This window comes from Podarcis raffonei, chromosome 3, assembly GCF_027172205.1.
Source record: "Podarcis raffonei isolate rPodRaf1 chromosome 3, rPodRaf1.pri, whole genome shotgun sequence".
NCBI classification, from domain to species: domain Eukaryota; kingdom Metazoa; phylum Chordata; class Lepidosauria; order Squamata; family Lacertidae; genus Podarcis; species Podarcis raffonei.
The window spans coordinates 108,897,095-108,917,222 of record NC_070604.1 but is presented as its reverse complement, the minus strand read 5'-3'; the positions used below and the strand labels follow the sequence as shown (position 1 = coordinate 108,917,222).

The following is a 20,128-nucleotide window of genomic DNA, read 5'->3' as shown; positions in this document are numbered from 1 at the left end:
GAGGATCGCCGATTGAGATCTCGCCTGATCTTGCTGGGAGTCGCAGACGGGGAGGTCAACAAGGAACTCAAGCCGAATGCCTGGAGATAGGCAAATACCTCTGAGATAAGGCTGATAAGCTTGATTCCGACAGAGGGATGGGGAACCTGTGGCGCTCTAGATATTATGGGACATCAACTCCTCTTGTATGCTGGCCACTGGCCAAGCGGGCAAGGCTAATGGGGAGTCCAGCAACATCTATAGAGCTGCAGGTTCTCCATGGTTGGAATATGCTTCTGAATACCAGCTGCTGGAAACCACAGGAGGGGAGAGGGCTCTTGTTCTCAGGGCCTGCTGGTTGGCCACTGTGAGAACAGGATGCTAGACTAGATGGGCAATTGGCCTGATCCAGCAGACTCTTCTTTTGTTATTAAGTGCACCCGTATCAGCCTAACCTTATGCATGTCTGCTCAGAAACTGACTGAACTCAATGGCTGCTCACTCCCAGGTAAATGTGTACAGAACTGCAGTTTTACCAGAAATTTACTAACTTCCATGTAAACATGCATGTAAATCTCTCAATGAATTCATTCAAAATGGATCTTACCATAACGTTTTAACCACAATGTTTGAATCAATGTAACTACTGATAAACTAATAATCAAAGTGAATTATTTAATAACAAACACAATAATGTATTCTCTTTAATCGTTTGTAGTATTAGCAATTAATGTAGGGCGAGATTCTGGCAAAATATAAGCATTCCTATAGAGTCCAGGGGGGAAGGTACTTTACATACATTAAATCTTTCCCATTAAAATCTATAGGATATGGAGCCACTTTAATTCAGAAATAGAAGATCCCATTGTGTTCCATTGGACTCCCAGGTGAGCCTGGGATTGCAGCTGTAACATGTTTCACTTTGGATGGATTGTGTCCATTTTAGAACATGAACTACTCATTATTAACAAAAGATGAGCACTAGGAAAGATGAACATGCTTATTTGACATGTATCACACTACATAAAAACTATGAAGAAAGCACTGGTTTCTCCATAAAAGCTCATTATTTTCCCCTCTGGGTGAGAAATATACACTCCCTGCTCCTTACAATTCCCCTTATATGGTGGAAAAGATGATTGATGCTTTTACATTCCTATAAACTAAGCTGTGAATAACTTTGTACATACTATAAATATTTCATCAAACTGCTGAAAGCCAAATACCTATGCTCCGAAAATACGTGACAATAAATTGATGTGACACCATCCCAAGTAACTTTGGACTTGTGAGTTGCCATACCAAAATGGTTGAGAACCAATGAAGAATGTTAAAAGAAAAGGGAGAAGAGAATCCTACTTTTTCTTAGCTTTTCTATACCTGGAGCACAAATTAACTTGAAAGCCAAACCCTGTCCACTTCTGTAAGTCTTCTACCAAATTTAAGAGGAGTGGGGGTAGAACTGGCAGAAGGACAGAGGATTACTTGGCTAGTAATCATGGCTCATGTTTGTAGGCGCCAGGCAGTAACCACAGCTAGCCTAATTCAAACATAATGCAAACCAGGTAGTGAGCGAGGGAATCTGAGAGTGTGAAGGGAGGAGCACATGACCCTGAGAATCAAGCCATGGTTTGGCCATGACATTTGGGCCAGGTCCTTGAAAAGCAGCTATAACAAAAGTACCACCATCTCAGCGAACTTAATCAGCCTGGTATAGAAGGCAGAAACTGGAATCAGAAGCATTGACCTCCACCAAAAACTCAACATAAACTTAACTGCTAAAGCGAATTAAGGCTTGAAGACCTGTTTCAAATGTAATCTTCAATGAGCTGCTCCCACCTCTGCTCCAAATTTATGTAAACAAAGCCTACAGCCCATAACATTTCCATGGCTTACCTCTTTCAGCTTTTCCATCTCTCCAGCAGCCTCTCCAACAGGTAGAATACATTCCTTGGGGCCCATCTGAACTAGCAGAGCTTCAAGGTTTGAAAACTGGTCATTATCTGGAAACTCACATACTTCCAGCTTCCTCACTAACGTATCCACAAACCCAACTCCAACAAGTTTTTGCCCATCAGCTGAGGATACTCGAATGCCCACAACACCAACAGAAGATGACATATTGTGGTTAGAAAACAGAACGTCTTCAAAATGGGCAAGGTTCCCCGGAGAGCCCTATTTAAGAAAGAAAAATCACAGTTTGAGAGTTTCTTCACCTATGTATCTGGTCCACCTGCCTCCCTCTCCCTGCAGTAGACAGACCTTTTGAAACACCTATTTGGGTAGTCTTAGCCTGAATAGTTTCTTCATCTCGCCTGAGGCCTCTTGCTGACAGATCCAATGCAAACTCTAAAGTTTCAACTGCAGATTCACAAGGCTTAACATGGATCAGCTTCCTCATCATTGTCTGTGGGTCTAGGATTCTTAATGCAATTTAATGTCCCTTATGCCCTTAAAAGGATCTCCAATCTCATTTTCCACAGGGCAAATGTGGAGTCAGTAAGCTTTGCAAGGGTAAAGCTATGGCCACTCATTGGATCCTGGGCTGCCATGGTCAAAAAGTAAGTTTCCCCAAAATGCACAAAAGCAAAACCACCAAAATTGCAACAACAACAAAATCACTCAAAAAGTGATTAGATTAGCCAAGACTAGATTAGCCTAAGCACAGAAACAAAACTGGTGGATGGGGGAAAGAAAAGAGAACATTGGCAGGGGGTTTGCTATCCCCATTAGCAAAAACAAGAGAACAAAAAAACGAAAGGCTCAAAATTCAAAAACTTTTCTCAACAATCTAGGTGCTGTCTGGGCCCATAAACCAATGTTGGAGAGAGGTTTGGAAGAGATTCGTACTCAAGGAGAGAAAGAGGGGGAGCAGAGGTTGCTGCAAGCCTGCTAAGCAACACCCATTCTGGCAACTTGAGCTCTGGGCTCAGATTAACCCTCTTGTGCATGCAAGTGTGAATCAGTAACTGTATGTAACAATAATGACAATTTAAACATGTGAGGCACAGAATTGCAGGCACAGACTTATTATCTCAGGATCTACGCACTGGTCTCTTATTCACCCAAATAATTATTCAGCTCTCAACACAACTGGTGCTCTGTGATGCTTTTTGAGTGATGCGAGGTGACTCCAACTGCTAAAGAATAGAACCCAAAATCTTAATGGATAGCAGAAAGGCAGTAGGAAATGCATCTTACTAGATATCAGATGAAAAGCACACACAGATTTGCAAAGCAGTAAGTATTTTATTTACTGCAACTGTTTGTGATGAAGACTTTACCTTATATGCCAAATACCACTCTCCCTCCTTGGTGGATTTATTTCCCGCCTTATTCTTATACACCTCAGCCCTGTAGCGACGAATCAAAAGCAGATTCCTCAAAAAAGATTCAAAGTTCATCTTGCTAAGCGCAACACTTTCAAGTTTCCGGTTTCCTAAGAGATGAGAAAGCAGCGTAAGGAAAGTGGCTGACATACCACACAGAGAAAATTTGATCCACTGAAGTAAAACACATTTGATTTTGATGGGAAAGTTAATTTGCTCTTGTTGAAATCAAACATGCTCAAATTGATGTAGATTACGTTCATGATAGCTCCCACACTTACTGTGAAAAGATTTTTTTAAAAAAAGATTAAACAGCTTAGAAAGTAAACGTGACAAAGCAAAAAGCAAAGAAGAAATCACATGAAGTATACCTTTCCTGTTGCATATAGACAAAAGGCTTACATACTGAATCAAGACAGTAAAATGAGAGCTCTAAAATAAATCTCCAAACCACAGGTGTAAACTTGAAGGGGGGCTTGATTCCCCCGGGGGGTCACCTCCCCAAGAACTTAATCCGTTCCAGAAGTCCGTTCTTAAACTGAAACCATTCTTAAACTGAGGCACACTTTCTTAATGAGGCCTCCCGCCGCCAGTGCCCTTCCACCATTCGGATTCCGTTCTTGGTCTGAGGTAAAGTTCTCAAACCGAGACACTATTTCCGGTTTTGCGAAGTTTGTAAACCGAATCGTTCTTAAACCAGGCTGTTCTTAAACCGAGGTACCACTGTATACATTCAAGGCAACATAATTAACAGGAAACTAAAATATTATCTTAAAGATTTCAAAATAAAACATTGCAAAGGAAGTCAACTACAGAATGCACATTTAGAACAGCAGAGTTAACACAAAAAATAAAAAGAAAACATTAGTAAAGGAAGTAAAGTATAAAATGCACATTTAAAACAGCATGGTTAGCAAGAGAATAAAATACTATCATAAACATAGAACATATCTACTGGGTAGTGGCCCAAGCTCAATGACCTGGATCTGCACTCAGAGACAGCCAAGATACCATCAAAATCATTGCAAATCATGCTCAGTCTCACATATTGACAGTCTAACATGACAGACTCATTTACAACAGCAGCTGCACCACAGGTGTGGGTGGGTCTATATACAGTGGTACCTCGGGTTAAGTACTTAATTCGTTCTGGAGATCCATACTTAACCTGAAACTGTTCTTAACCTGAAGCACCACTTAAGCTAATGGGGACTCCTGCTGCTGCCGTGCCGCCGGAGCACAATTTCTGTTCTCATCCTGAAGCAAAGTTCTAAACCTGAAGCACTATTTCTGGGTTAGCGGAGTCTGTAACCTGAAGCGTATGTAACCTGAGGTACCAGTGTGTGTGTGTGTGTGTGTGTGTGTGTGTGTGTACACACCAGAGAGCCACTGGTGATCAAGACTTTTGAAGCAAAAGTCCATTTTAATGGAACCGGGTTTTGTTTTTTTTGCTTTTGTCTATATATTTATTGCAATGTGATGGTTAGCGTGTCAGACTAGGACACTGGAGAACAGGGTTCAAATCCCAACTTTGCCACAAGCTCACTGCCGGCATAACCTACTTCACAGGGTTGTTGTGAGGATTAAACAAGGGAGAGGGAGGACCATATATGCCACCTTGAGCTCCTTGGAGAAAAAGCTGAGATATAAATGCAGAAAATAAATAAATAAAAGATACACATATAACATTATTTTTTTTAATACTTTAAGCTCAGAAGTTAACATAATCTCCTGCCTTTACTTCTGTGTTCTAATTACAGGCTCTGCTTGCTTTTTATAACTTAATTAGCTGTTTATCTGGCAGAACTGTTTTAATAGCATTAGTTGTATAAAAGTAAATGTAAAGGGACCCCTGACCGTTAGGTCCAGTTCCGGACGACTCTGGGGTTGCAGCGCTTATCTCGCTTTATTGGCCGCGGCGTACAGCTTCCAGGTCATGTGGCCAGCATGACTAAGCCACTTCTGGCGAACCAGAGCAGCGCATGGAAACGCTGTTTACCTTCCTGCCAGAGCGGTACCTATTTATCTACTTGCACTTTGATGTGCTTTCAAACTGCTAGGTGGGCAGGAGCAGGGACCGAACAACGGGAGCTCACCCGATCTTCTGATCGGCAAGCCCTAGGCTCTGTGGTTTAGACCACAGTGCCACCCGCATCCCTATTAGTTGTACACTGGTACCTCGGGTTACATACGCTTCAGGTTACATACTCCGCTAACCCAGAAATAGTACCTCAGGTTAAGAACTTTGCTTCAGGATGAGAACAGAAATCGTGCTCCGGCGGCGCAGCAGCAGCGGGAGGCCCTATTAGCTAAAGTGGTGCTTCAGGTTAAAAACAGTTTCAGGTTAAGAATGGACCACTGTATAGGTGAGTGCTATTTTTCGGAATCTCAACTAAAGCAAACCCTGACTCTTGCTGATTCTGAAACCCACAAGCACACAATCAAAACTTGATACAGTGGTACCTCGGGTTAAGTACTTAATTCATTCTAGAGGTCCGTTCTTAACCTGAAACTCTTCTTAACCTGAAGCACCATTTTAGCTAATGGGGCCTCCCGCTGCTGCCGCGCCGCCAGAGAACGATTTCTGTTCACATCCTGCAGCAAAGTTCTTAACCCGGGGTACTATTTCTGGGTTAGCGGAGTCTGTAACCTGAAGCGTAAGTAACCTGAAGTGTATGTAACCCGAGGTACTACTGTACTGTATTTAAATTGACCACAAGCAGACTCCCCCCCCCCACCTCGGCTGCAGGTGGCTGAATCCCACTTCTCCCCCGCCCTTCCCCCACCCAATTCATTTCAGCTCCTGTTGTTCAAGACTTGCTGCAACTTTGCGTTATTTTCCTGCTTCCAAACGAAAAGAACAAAATGCGCGTGTTGGAGAAGGGGTTACTGTTTGTTCCCATTTTATATTGTAAAGCTAAACCAAGCAAGCAAGCTTCCTAGAGGAGCTGTTGTTATGAATGCATGTTATGAACTGTCCTGCGTCCTTCGGCTGGAGGGCGGCGGGTAAATTTACTTAATGATGATGATTGGAAGAACGGCAACAAAGCAGTTGACGAACGGAGAGGCAGCTTCGGCGAGCCCCGTCGTGTTAACGGAGCCGGCGTCCGACGGAAACCTGCGGGGGGGGAACGACCCCCTGTCCCTTCCGAGAGCCGGCAGCCTCCGGACTCAGCCCTCCCCCCGGCGCCCTTACCTTGCGCCAGCATCCGAATGACCGTCCGCGTCTTGAAGACGTCGGCGGCGGCCAGCAGCGCGTCCTTTCCATGCACCGTATAGTAGTCGCCGCGCTCGAAGAAGCGCACGGTGGTGTCCGGCTTCTCCGGCAGCGCCAGGATGGCGCGCACGAAGTTGCTCTCGGCGTTCGCCCCATCGGGCCAGCACGCCTCGCGCGCCGAAGTCGAGGGGGAGCCGCCGACGGCGATGTCCACCGAGACCGCCAAGGCCGCGTTGAAGTCGGACGCCATGCTGCCGGAATCTCCCGCCAACCGAAAAAAACTGCCGCGCTTACTGGTCGCGCCTCCTCAGACGCCGACTGCCACGCCGCCCTCTCGGCCGCCGTAGCGAGTCACGTGCTCCTCGGAGCCCGCTCGAGCCCTTGCCGGATGTCATGGCAACGGATGCGCGCGCCGCGACGGCGGTTGAGATTTTCAGGGCCCGTTTTGCGCATGCTCTGGAAATGGTGGGCGGGCTTTTGGGCTCGCCTGTCTGTCCTTCTCTCGCTATTGAATGAATGAGGATCTTAGCCAGGGGTCAGCAACCTTTTTCAGCCGTGGCCCGGTCCACCCTCCCTCCGACCATGTGGGGGGCTGGACTATTTTTTTGGGGGGGGGGCGGTGAACGAATTTCTGTGCCCCACAAATAACCCAGAGATGCATTTTAAATAAAAGCATAAAATCTACTCATGTAAAAAGCTATGGTTTTCCCAGTACAGTGGTACCGCGGGTTACATACGCTTCAGGTTACACACTCCGCTAACCCAGAAATAGTGCTTCAGGTTAAGAACTTTGCTTCAGGATAGGAACAGAAATCGTGCTCCAGCGGCGCGGCGGCAGCAGGAGGCCCCATTAGCTAAATTGGTGCTTCAGGTTAAGAACAGTTTCAGATTAAGAACGGACCTCCAGAACGAATTAAGTACTTAACCCGAGGTACCACTGTAGTGATGTATGGAAGTGAGAGCTGGACCATAAAGAAGGCGGATCACCGAAGAATTGATGCTTTTGAATTATGGTGCTGGAGGAGACTCTTGAGAGTCCCATGGACTGCAAGAAGATCAAACGTATCCATTCTTAAGGAAATCAGCCCTGAGTGCTCACTGGAAGAACAGATCCTGAAGCTGAGACTCCAATACTTTGGCCACCTCATGAGAAGAGAAGACTCCCTAGAAAAGACCCTTATTTTGGGAAAGATGGAGGGCACAAGGAGAAGGGGACGACAGAGGAGGAGATGGTTGGATAGTGTTCTCAAAGCCACCAGCATGAGTTTGACCAAACTGCGGGAGGCAATGGAAGACAGGAGTGCCTGGCGTGCTCTGGTCCATGGGATCACGAAGAGTCGGACACGACCAAACAACAACAAAAACACGTTGATTCCTGGACCGTCCGCGGGCCGGATTGAGAAGGCGATTGGGCCGGATCCGGCCCCCGGGCCTTAGGTTGCCTACCCCTGGTCTTAGCCATGCTCTGCGCCCACCTGCCGTGTTTACTTGGGAAGTCCAGCCCTGCTGAGCTCTGCGGGCATCACTGCTTAGTGGTCCTTGTCTATCCTACCTCCAGCAATCCCCGCTGAGCTTCGTGGGACTGGCTTTTGAGCACACAGGTGTAGGACTGCGCTGCTAAATGAGCTTAGTTAAAAATATAAAAAGAAGTGCCCTGCTGGATCAGAACAATGACCCAGATAGTGCAGCATCCTGCTCTCAAAGAGGGCAGCCAGATACTTGTGGGGAAAACCAGGGAGCAGAGCACGAGCCCAAGAGCACCCTCCCCCCCTCCTGTGGCATTTAGCAACTGGTGCTCAGAAGTTTTGCTGCTTGTGCAGGCAGAGCATACAGTGGTACCTCAGGTTAAGAACTTAATTCGTTGCGGAGGTCCGTTCTTAACCTGAAACTGTTCTTAACCTGAAGCACCACTTTAGCTAATGGGGCTTCCTGCTGCCTCCACACCGCCGCAGCGCAATTTCTGTTCTCATCCTGAAGCAAAGTTCTTAACCCGAGGTACTATGTCTGGGTTAGTGGAGTCTGTAACCTGAAGCGTCTGTAACCCGAGGTACCACTGTATAGGGCATTATGGCTAGTAGCCCTCGGTAGCCCTCTCCTCCATGAACTTGCCTTATGCTATTTTAAAGCCATCCAAGTTAGTGGCCATCCTTGTGGGAGGGAGTTCCATAGTCTTGACTTTCTTTGACATTGAATCTTCCAACATACAGGTTCCCTGGATTTCCAGGGGGAACAAGAAAGGGAGAATAAGCATAAAAGTATCCACTTTTTCCATGCCATGTTTATACCAATGGTTCTCAAACTTTTTGAGTGTGACGAAGGTGCTCTGGCGAGCCAGCACCAGCGCAGCACACAGAAACGCCGTTTACCTTCCTGCTGTAAAGCGGTACTTATTTATCTACTTGCACTTAGGGGTGCTTTCGAACTGCTAGGTGGGCAGGAGCTGGGACCGAAAGACGGGAGCTCACCCCGCCGCGGGGATTCGAACCGCCGACCATACAATCGGCAAGTCCTAGGCACTGAGGTTTTACCCACAGCGCGTCCCGCGTGAAAAGATACCCATCTGTATTTCACAAATGTTTTTATACTATACCATATAACTTAATTGTTTATATTTTCCTTTGGTTGTCCTTGAATCTTCCCACCGCCATCCTCTCCTGCAACACTAGTGTGGCGCACCACACCATTTGAGAACGAACAGTTTATACGCTTCTATCATGTCACTTCTTACTTGCCTGTTCTCTAAACTAAAAAGCCCCAAATGCTGCAACCTTTTCATTAGGGGAGTCACTCCATGGCCTTGATAATTTTGGTGCCCCTTTTCTGTTGTTTTTTTAAATATATATATATATAATATTAAGTTTTACAATTTAATAATCCAATGAACCACATTAAAACATTCCAAATTGCAATACAATAAAAAAGCCAAATATAAATGCCAATTTTTTTATCTTTGGGTGACTTCCCATGCTCTGAAGTGCTGATCATCTAATCTCACATTGCATTTCTTAATCAATAAACCATTCTGATGTTAATCCTTCACATAATTTTCATTTACTTTCACAACCACTGGTCTGTTCAACTTTTGCCTTAAGTTCTGTATGAAATATTTTCCCCTGTTTTCCACAGTCCAGCAATTCCATTTTCAGTTTCTGCCCCCTTTCCAACTCTACAATATTATTTTTGAGGTGAGGTCACCAGAACCATACACAGTACTCCAAATGTGATCGCACCATAGATTTATATAAGGGAATTGTGATACTGGCACTTTTATTTTCAGCTCCTTTCCTAATGATCCCTAGCATGGAATATGTCTTTTTTACAGCCTTTGTATGCAAGTACCTTCATCGAGCTAGTATAGCAGGCCCCATAATACATTGATCTTCAACTGGTGCTCATGGCCTGAACTAAAGTGGGTCACAACAGCAGCAGTACCACCATGCAAATATATGGTAAGTGGTTAAAAAATGGGTCCTCAGGTTTATGTTTGGGTGAAAAGTGAGTCAAGAGTCAGAAAACGTTGAAGATAACTTGCCATAACACACTTAAGATGGAGGGAGAAATATTTCTTCCCCCAGATATTGCTCAACTACAACTCTCATCAGCTACAGAACGAATGACCAATGGCAAGGGAGAATGGTGAGCTGCAGTTCAGCAACATCTAGAGGGCCAAAGCTTCCCTTTTAGACAGGTACAGCAAAAGGTGGGAACATAACTATCTATAAATCCTACGCATGCAATCTTCAGTGGAAATTATTCCTAAGGAAATGTGCACCAAATGATAGCTCTGCTGTCCTCCAGCCAAGTACTTCTTTGCACTTCTGTTACTCTTCAGGTTTTCCTCCCTGCAGCCCAGTCCTATACCTGTTTATTCAAACATTCTCTGTTCAATAGAACTTACTGCCAAATAAGTGGCATAGCACCTGAACCAATGGATTCAAGTTACAAAAAAAGGAGATTCCGATCAGTATCAGAAATAACTTTTTAACAGCAAGAGCTGTTCCGACAGTGGAATAGACTCCCTCAGGAGATGGTGGTCTCCTTCACTGGAGGTTTTTAAGTAGAGGTTGATGGCCATCTGTCATGGATGACCTAGCTGAGATTACTGTATTGCAGGGGGTTGGACTAGATGACCCTTGGGCTCTCTTCCAATTCTACAATTCTATTATATCAAAATACTTTTTTCCTAAATGCTAATCTACTTAGAGTTATCTGTCTATAAAACTAGAATGAAGATATCGGGAAGTGTCCCATTAAGTCATTCTTAGAAATACCACAGAAGAGCCGAAAAGATTTTCAGAATTTATTAAAATTACTTGTAAAAAAAAAAGAGCAAATTTGAAGGAAAATATTTACAAGCATTAAAAAAACCCACACACACTATATTCCATGATCTGCAAGAGATGCAAGGAGGCCAAATTCATTTAGTAACTTACTAGACACCTCAAAAAAGTTTATACAAAACAGTTATTTAACATACATCCAACAAAAAGGCATCAGTCATTTTACACAAAGAAAGGACATTCATCTTGCCCAACTAGTAAAAATGTTTTTAAAATGGATTACAGCCCAGCAAAATGCAGTCTAGTGTCAAAATTTGAAGTAATCCTCTTATTAAACTGTAAGGAAGTATTTAAACAAAAAAAGTCTCTACAGGTAATCTTCAGTTTACATGCTTTTGCCATGTTTATCCTTATTTCATGTTACAGCAGTTACGAGTTTAGTTCTCTGTGCATTTCATTCATTTCCTTTACCTGAAGACAAAAAAAAAAGTTTTATTCCTTTTCAGTTTTGATGCCTTTAGAACACGTTCATCTATTAATATTACCAATAGAATGGACACCAGTCACCAGCCTAGAAGCTAATTTTTGCTATAATGTAACTCCCCTTGATCCCAATAATGTCGTATGTTCAGCTATTTGGCTGAACTCGTCTACAGAAGAATCTACAAAGCTGTAATTTGCAGTTTTGTTTTTACTACATAAAAAACCTCTTCCCTGGGCCAATGTATGTATCAGATCCTAAGCTCTCTAGAAAATAATATTTCCTGTGTGCAGCATTTAAGTGACTCCCCAAATTGTTAGATGTCAAAACACATTCCCTCTCTCACACACAGAATGTTGGCCATACTTGTTACAAACATGGCATATGAACCTTACCGCAATTTATTGCATGGCAAGTTAAGCAAATAGATACTGTAAGAACCTGAGAATTGTTCCTGTTCACTTTCTTGCTAGATTATAGTTTTCATTATTATTTTTATTACTCACTCTTCACACTAAGGTCAAAGGGCAGGTCAAAACAATTTTACATACAACATTAAAACAATTTAATTTTTTTAAAAAAATGAACCCCAAAAGCTAGAATAAGCCGTAAAATATGCACCTCAGATGTTACAAGGTCAGAGGAATTTTTATAGTACTATGCTATTGTTTAAATTCTTAACAGTTCCTTTGATTTTGATTTTTGAAAACTCACCTCAGCTTTTTCATATTTCCCCTTCTTTCTTCTAGTAAAGACCTGCAGGGAGAGCAACAGGTTACACCAAGTTTTTGCAAAGCTTAGCAGTTCAAGGATCCACAGAACACTCATGCAACATCCACGACTTCCCAGGTCCCATTCACTTAGGTCCCCTAAACGATAAAACCTTCTGGCCAGTCAGGTCCATGTTGCCTATGAGACCTGCAAGCAGGGGCGGCCCAGCCCGTTTCACCATCTAAGACAAAACAGGAATTGCCACCTACTGCCCCCACACCCCACCACAGTGTCCCACCAGCTTTCATCAAATTCAGGTGCTCCAGCTTTCATCAAATTCAGGTGTTTCACAAGTGGGGCAGAAAAGATGAGTGGATCTGTAAGCAGCCATTGTGATTCCGCTGTCTGAGGTGGGTGCTGCACCCTGTCTCATGGGTGGGCTTGGTTCATGTGCACACAGGACCAAGTCTCATCTACTATAAGAATTTATTTATTTTTATCACTGCAAGCCAGGTCACTGTGGGAAGCACAGTAGCTCAGTGGTAGAGCACATGCACTGCATACAGAAGGTTGAAGATTTAGCCTCTGGCATGTCCAGGTAGGACGGGGAAAGACCCGTGGAATGAAAGCCCGGAGAGCCACTGTCAATCAATATAGTCAATTGTGAGAATAATGATCCAGTGATCCAACTCTGTATAAGCACCTTTTTCCACTTATTTCTGTAATTTGGACTAAGGTATGAAAACTGGACTGGAATGAGCATATTTCATAGCAGCAGCCACCCACACCAGTGTCTGCCCATTACAGAGACTTACAATATGATCTCCGAAAAGTTTGCATGCCGCTACTTTAACAAACTGGGCATTTGCTCTCACTATGATAGCTTCCTATTACCTAAATTCAGCCTATAGCATGTACGACGATCAAGTATTTACCTCGCTTATTCTTATCCTATTCAGGAGTCAATAGCTATTTCCACATAAAATACTACTACCTCGGACACAATACATGAAGCTATTTAACCTTAAAGATCCTCCCAGAAGGCCCTTCAGGTCCCCCAACCTTCAGAATACTCGCCCAAGGAAGTTCATCTGGTACAAAAGTCTCTGCTGAAATAGAGGCTTCAGATACCAAGTTCCATTATATTATAACTAGCTATTTTATATCTGCTGCTACTGTGACTGTTGCCTTATTACACAACTCTGGAACATTTTTAACCTGAAGAATGGGGTTAAAGTATCTTATACAGTTAGAAAAACATACCAGCACAAGAATACCAGCAACTATGGCCAGTATTATAATCACAATTACAGCAATAATACCAGGATTCAAATGTTGCATTGTGAACTCTGGTGCCTTGTCATCAATGTAGTAGATTATAACATCATTAGATTGAAGAGGTCCTGTTGAACTGTCAAAGGTAAGTCTTGGTCCTGTAATCAAAGAGTCCCCTTTGATCTGAAAGAGTAGAAGCACTAGTTACACACTTCCTCTTTTGGAGTAAGCAGTCCAAGCAATATCCAATCATTGAAATACAGGCAACTACTGATTGGTGTGGGGTTACGTTTCTGATCCACAGGCACATTGATGGAGCGTGCACAGGCTTATTACGTCCCCACCCTGTTCCGCCCCCTTTTCTGGTCACTTACGGGTCACCACACTGCCCATGTGCTCAACTGCATATAAATTGGACTAGCGTAAATCAGTCGTTGCCTGTAAAGCACTGAGTTTACATGAACCATTCTATTCTACCTTGCACAAAGGGACTGGTATACTTACATCTTTTTCAAAATAGTATGCCACATCAACGATATCTACATCTGTGGCAGATTTCTCTGTAGCATTTTGTTTCAGTTCGATAAAAACGAAAGGCTTTTCATACTGGGATGAAGAAAACACAGCAATTAGATCCACAAAACAAACAAACAAACAAACAAACAAACAAACAAACAAACAGAATGTGACTTTGTTAGGTTTTTAGAAATCTCTTGGAGTTTAAAAATCATGTTCTTTTTGAATAGTACTATAGTAATAATAATAAAAAATATTAATAATTTTATTATTTACACCCTGCCCAATTGGCTGGGTTTCCCCAGTCACTCTGGGCAGCTTACAGAATATATAAAACATACACTTTAATACAAGTGGTTTGTTTGTTTCAAGAACTTGTATTAAAAGAGATTAATATAACAGTTCAAATATCACAGCTGTATGATACCAACACTGACAAAAAGTCTTGAATTAGCAGGCTATGGAATTACATGTGAAAGCTACAAAGAGGCACATTTTTTTGTGAAGCCTAATACGTTCCATCCCTAAAACTTGTTCTTGGGAATTCTGGGTGACTCCATCTTGAACCTTCTCAATTCTTTTATGTTTTCCCTTCAGTAGTTGATTGTATATTTTGCTTTTAGCTGGGCTTTTTAGATTAATATAAAATACTTACAACAGAAAGTCCTTTATATAGTAAAATTAAATATTTAACGTTGGGGTTCAAGTATATCTCCTCTATCTTGAAAGTTTAAAGGCCATTTTTAGAAATACAGTGGACGCTCAGGTTGCGAACGTGATCCGTGCAGGATGCACGTTCGCAACCCGCAACGTCCACAACCCACAGCCTTGCATCTGTGCATGCGCGGGTTGCAATTCGGCGCTTCTGCGCATGCGCAAAGCACAATTTAGCGCTTCTGCGCATGCGCGACCGCTGAAACCCGGAAGTAACCCGTTCCAGTCCAGTCCAGTTCGGCAGTCCGCAACCCGAAAAAATGTAACCTGAAGCGTCTGTAACCCGAGGTATGACTGTATGTGAATACTAGCACAAAATTGTCTATAGGAATCCAAATATGACAGAAAATCTGCAAAAATTGCTATTCATACCGTAGCAGTTATGTGATTTTTATTCAATTTGTAACGCTGAGAAAGTTGTTCTCTGATTTCACTACAAAGACAAGAATTAGAAACTGTTAGTATTTGAACATGTGATTTAGAACTGAATCTTGTGTCATCCTCTAACAACAATCTAACATCTTTGCATTAACCCCTAAGGGACACATCAGCAACTTCTATTGGTTCCTTCCTGTCAACTACAACTTCTGCAACTGTATTTACACCTTTCCCCATACTTGGCACTAGCAGAAACAGAGGCAAAGCTGGCTTAAACCAGCCCACTTATATTTTGCTACCAACATCAGTTAAACAAGCAAAGTGTAGATGCAGTATAGCAAGAACAATGGCTTTGGAGGAAGTTAACACTGCATTAGTATACAAATAACTTCCTTTTGAACTACATTCTGAAGAACATTCCCATCCCTAGAAATTGTATGTTTTGCAATCCTAATTACTTCAAACAGACTAAAGACATACCTCTCAAGGCTAGGTTTGTCCAAATCAGTTTCTGTCCCAGAGTGCTTCATTTCCATCGAAATCCAGCTGAAAAATAAAGTATTGCCCTCAGGAATTTAGCTGGCCGATTCCACACATTAAATACAAGCTTAAGAAATAGGATTTCAAATCATCTTTTATTTGTAAAATTACAGTGGGAACAAACTTGACAATATAAGGAGTGGGCAACCTCAAACACCAACACTCCTAGAGCCACATCTGCAGGGCTAGACATTTGGAGACACATACCACTGGGCAAATTGTGTGGCAGGCAGTGCACAGGGCTGTATATTCACTTTAATCCCCATGCTCTGAAGTAGACTAAGTGCCTTAGGTTACTATTAGCAGTGTGGGGACAGTGATATTGGCTGCATTAGGAGTGCCTTGTAGTGCAGGGAAGAAATTAAACCACACTCCCACCCAGCTCTCAATGCAGGGGAAATCTATTTCTGCACTGATTGCTGATCAGCTTGGCAACACAGGAAGTGAGTGAGCCATGGCAAGCTGCAGAGTGTGCTGCTGAGGGACATATGTTGCTTGCTGGTTGCCCACCTGTGACATAAAACATTAATGTTTTGTACCTGCATGTTTATATATTTGCCTGGCACCAAATATTTATATTTCAAGGTACATGCAGTTTCATTGGAGGCTTACCTTGTCCTTACTACTTCATCACATTTAATGTCTTTACCCCCCTTGTCAGTTCTTCGTACTCCAGCTGAGTTCACACACCAGCAAGTGTCTGTACCATTGCACTGCTTAGCTTTGAAGTTACCATTGTCATCACATTCTGGATCATAAATGCCATCATTGTCTCTAATAGCATGTTGTGGTCTATTACTTCTGCCAGTGTTTTTGCGGTATATTTCTGCTTTCATCAGCAGGCATTTTGAAGACACTGAAAATAAGATGGCAAAGAACCACATTTAAAGTTACCATTTCAGTTTTAAATGTATGATTCTGCTGGAATGCTAGGGCTTCCCAGCTCATATTTAAAACTGAAGCAAGTTATCCAGGAGTTGTTGTACTCACATGTTCCACAGTCCACTGTGACATTGGACCCAAAACTTGTGCATCTGCATGTACTGCTAATTGAAGCACAGTTTACCGCGTGCTTGTTGTTCAGGCATAAGCAACCTGTAATAATTAAATGTATCAGTTAGGAAGGAAACCAGTCAGGTACCATGCACCAAATAGGCAAGTAAATGTCTTCACTTCTGAAGGAGGAAGAAAAAGTCTCTCTCTCAGTAGATCTCCGAGCACTCAAGATAAAGCCAACAACTGACACCAGAAATCAAAGCTCAGATGAAGTTATCATTTTAAGAAGAAATGGTTTAACTCAAGTGTACTGAATTTTAACTTAAAAAGAAGCCCATTCCAAAACTGTTTTTGTAATATTTCTGAAATTACTTCCTTCTGGTGCATTGTAATAATGTTATCAAAACAGTGCAGTTTGCATATCAGAGTATTTACACTGTTTACCATCAGCACACAGTAGACTCCTGCTTTACTATTCCCTTCTAGCAAGCAGGTACAAACAATGCTACATCCAAACCAGAGATGAGTTTTGTTTTGCTCAAACAACATCAAGAACAAACCACAATCTCTAGTTTGGATCAGGGTGGATAAAAAGTAATAATTTTTTTTAAATGGATTTTTTTATTTAAATTTATTTTTTATAAATAAAATGCTTTTGGAGGAAAAATCTTTCTAAAGATAGGTTTCTATTTAAGTTAAGGAAAAAACCTTAATCCCATTGTTCCTTTGCAAATTTATATACACAGAATCAACCCCAAGAGGATTGGTAAACAGATTGTTTGGAGTGGAACAGATCTGCCCAAGTAGCTAAGTGTGAAGCAGTAAAAATGAAAGTGTAACCTTGTGAGCAGAATACTCCACAAGCCTTGGGGTATTTGTGTAATAATTGTGCGAGTCAGTTGCATGCCTGTGCAACTCAGACTTGAGGCAAGTGCTGAAGGCATTTCAGGGCTAGCAACCTCTTCCCAATCCCACTGGGTTCCAACAACTGCACTAACACTTAACTGTACAGAATAGGCACCTGAATGTAGAAGCAAATCCAAAGGGGTAGTGGTGGAAATAGTAACTGGGATCTGTAAGTCCTTGGCGAGACCTTGAAGTGCTTGCCAGTCAACTACCGTATTTTTCGTCCCATAGGACGCACCTAGTTTTTTTGGGGGGAAATAAAGGGAATTTTTTCCCCTTTATTTCCCCCCCAAAAGCAGGTCGGGGAAACTGAACCAGGTTGAGGAACAGCGGGATGGTGGCCCTGTGCCTCCCTGCTGTCCCCCGAGCTTGTGGGGCTGGCCGATGTCTGCCCGGCGCGAGGGGCGCCCTGCTTCAGGGCACTCCGCCTGCCGGGCGGCAGGCTGCTATCCGCAGCGTGGGAAGCCCTGCGGGGAACTCCTGCAGGGCTCCCCATGCTGCGGATGTCTGTCCGGCGGGCGGGGCGCTCTGCTTCAGGAGAAAGGAGCCAGTCACATCTCTACTCTGCTCTATTTCTCCTACCAGGAAATGTGAAATCTTAAAACAGCTCAAGGCCTCAGGGATGGGCTTCCATTTACCAACAGGAATCACATAGGAGCTGGCACAGATTAAAAAGGAAAGCAAAAGTTTCTAGCCTGTTCTTTCCAGGGCTCTTAGAACTATAACAATGAAGCCTCTTCTCTTCCTGATGGGAGAAGTGCCCAGCAATGGCTGCAACAGCTCTTGTGCTCCTTGCAGCCCATTTAACCCCCATGGGCTTGTAAGCTGCACAAAACAATCATATTCCTGTCATTCCCAGGCACTCCCATCAGACAGCAGATATAACCAACACTGATGAGCCTTCTATTCACACAGGTCAGCTCAGTCACCCATAGAACACACAGCAGCAGGAGAGGAAAAAGAAGGCTGCTTTGGTTAATCAGGTGATTGATCCGTTAATATCACAGCCCTATAAGGTTCTGCTCCAGGAAATTTTACTGTCCGAGAGGAAGGGTTAAGATGACACCATCATTCTACATAGTGGCCAACTGGACCTAGCATTGGCAATGGGTCAGTGTCCTCCACCACACCCATAAGCCACAACAGTAGGGAGTTGCAGGGCAGGTTGTATAGTAAACACAGTCCTATCCTCAAACATCTCACCTGCCCCCCCCCCCGCAGCCACCTCACTCCACCTAGTGGTGAGGCCAAACTCTGCACATCACCTAGCAGTTCAACAGCTATGTATTTTAAAACTACTTCCTCTTTGTGATGTCACAGACTGAGCCTCATTCCTGTTCTTTCGAGGCAAACCTGGGGGGCGGTGGGGGGGGCAGACAACGTTTGAAAGGCAACGGTCCCTGGAAAGAAGAGTACCTCTGGCAACGCTTAGATGTCATGGGGGGGGTAGGGGAAGAAAGATTCTTCTGCACAGGGAATTCCTTATCTTGAGAGACGACACAAAATAAATAAATTCCGACGACATTCAAGAAAGGAACCCTGTAGCTGCTGAGCCCAAGTTGGCCTTACCTCCCATTTCTTAAGACAAGTTATAGTGAATATCGGCATAACCATATTGAAGCGCTGCTTCACCTGAGACACGCACTAATACTATATACTGCCCACATCTCAGCACACCTTTTTTAAAATAATAACCTCAATCTAAGTTCTGAAATGCAATTATATATATATATTTTAAGTTAGTTTCCAGGACGGGAAGTCTTCGAGGCGCGGGGTTGTACCTAGCTAAGCTAAGACTTCCAGAGGATCCAAATCCGTCCCTTGACTTCGACGGATCCACTCTCGGTGAGTAGACCTAACACTCCAGTGGGGTCAAAATCTGAAGAAAAAGTCCCCCGAGGACCGCGTTTGGGTCGGGCCGCCACCCCCAACTCTCCTCGGAGGTCCTCGCTCTCTCTCCAGGGAGCTTCTTTCCCAAGCAGCAGGATCCTCGACGGGGGGCAGCCAGGTGCACCCCCAGCCCTTGTCCCCTAACCCCCACCCACCCCGCCACCCACTGAAGGCAAACCGAAGCTCTTTCTGTCCCGGTGAGAAGAAGCGCCTCGCCCCTTCCCTCCCCGCCCCGACGGGGCGCCATTTTGTGGCGAGCGGGCACGGCTCGCCTCGCTCCTGAAGGGGTTCTCTCCGGGCAAGGCGCCATTAAACCCCCTCACAGGAGCGGATAGTCGGAGGAAGGAGCAGCAGAGAAGGAAGGGGGAAAGAGAAGGAGGCTTCCTCGACGGATACGTACTGCTGTTTACGGTGGCGGCGAGCGCCAGCATCGCCAGCGCCAGGTAGACGGTCCCGCGGGGCAGCTCCATCGCCGGGCAAGTTGAAGGAACAGGTAGGCAAAGGAGGCAAAATAAGTAAAATTAAAAAAAATAGTAATAAAGAGGAGCGCTGCTTCGACAGGTCTTCTCCTCGAGGCTCCGCGGCGCCCTTTCTCCCCTCGCGAAGACGCTCAAGCTGCTCAGCAGGTTCCGCAGGTAGACCAAGCCCCCTCTCGGCCGGCCGCGCCCGACGTCTCAGGTTGCACCTGGGGCCTCCTCTCAGCCGCCGCCTCCCCTGGCACCTGTGTCGCTCGCTTTCTCTCTCGCTCGCGCGCTCCCGCTTCCTCCTTCTCCTCCCGCGAAGGACAAATGAGTCTCTCGGGGCTCCCGCCAGCGCTTATAGCCCGCAGCGCCACCTGAGCGAAACTGGGAGCGGCCGGCGGGGCGGGGCGAGTCCGGCAGCCGAGGCGAAAGAGGCTCACCTGCCCGCCCGGTGG

The 20,128-nt window shown here is 44.3% G+C and overlaps 2 protein-coding genes across 3 annotated transcripts in view; both read right to left on the bottom strand.

Moving 5' to 3' along the window:
• MSH2 (mutS homolog 2) overlaps positions 1–6,871 on the bottom strand; it is a 56,601-nt gene extending 49,730 nt beyond the window's left edge. The window contains exons 1-3 of the mRNA XM_053383560.1: positions 6,505–6,871; positions 3,264–3,418; positions 1,876–2,154 (exon numbers count right to left, since the gene is read on the bottom strand). Coding sequence (XP_053239535.1) covers positions 1,876–2,154; positions 3,264–3,418; positions 6,505–6,775 — 705 coding nt within the window. The 5' untranslated portion in view covers positions 6,776–6,871. The remainder of the gene's footprint in view (positions 1–1,875; positions 2,155–3,263; positions 3,419–6,504) is intronic.
• Positions 6,872–10,811: 3,940 nt separating this feature from the next.
• On the bottom strand, positions 10,812–19,952 carry EPCAM (epithelial cell adhesion molecule). 2 transcript variants are annotated; one of them, XM_053383556.1, is made up of 9 exons: positions 19,613–19,952; positions 16,411–16,515; positions 16,033–16,276; positions 15,361–15,426; positions 14,875–14,935; positions 13,777–13,878; positions 13,261–13,455; positions 12,001–12,042; positions 10,812–11,276 (listed from the first exon to the last, which is right to left on the bottom strand). In XM_053383556.1, exons 1-9 carry the CDS (start codon positions 19,680–19,682, stop codon positions 11,235–11,237), a joined length of 927 nt encoding a protein of 308 aa, XP_053239531.1. In that variant the 5' UTR covers positions 19,683–19,952; the 3' UTR covers positions 10,812–11,234. The 2 variants fall into 2 exon arrangements, with proteins under 2 accessions (XP_053239531.1, XP_053239532.1); XM_053383557.1 differs by having other exon boundaries at positions 13,320–13,455.
• Positions 19,953–20,128: the final 176 nt, after the last annotated feature.

What these genes read in the sequence shown, in the direction of transcription:
- EPCAM (XM_053383556.1), bottom strand. Translation starts at nt 19,682, where the DNA reads ATGGAGCTGCCCCGCGGGACCGTCTACCTGGCGCTGGCGATGCTGGCG. An exon ending in CACAGTGGACTGTGGAACAT is followed by an intron (nt 16,277 to 16,410) that starts GTGAGTACAACA and finishes TCTTATTTTCAG; the next exon opens with TGTCTTCAAAATGCCTGCTG. An exon ending in AAAATCACATAACTGCTACG is followed by an intron (nt 13,879 to 14,874) that starts GTATGAATAGCA and finishes TCTTCATCCCAG; the next exon opens with TATGAAAAGCCTTTCGTTTT.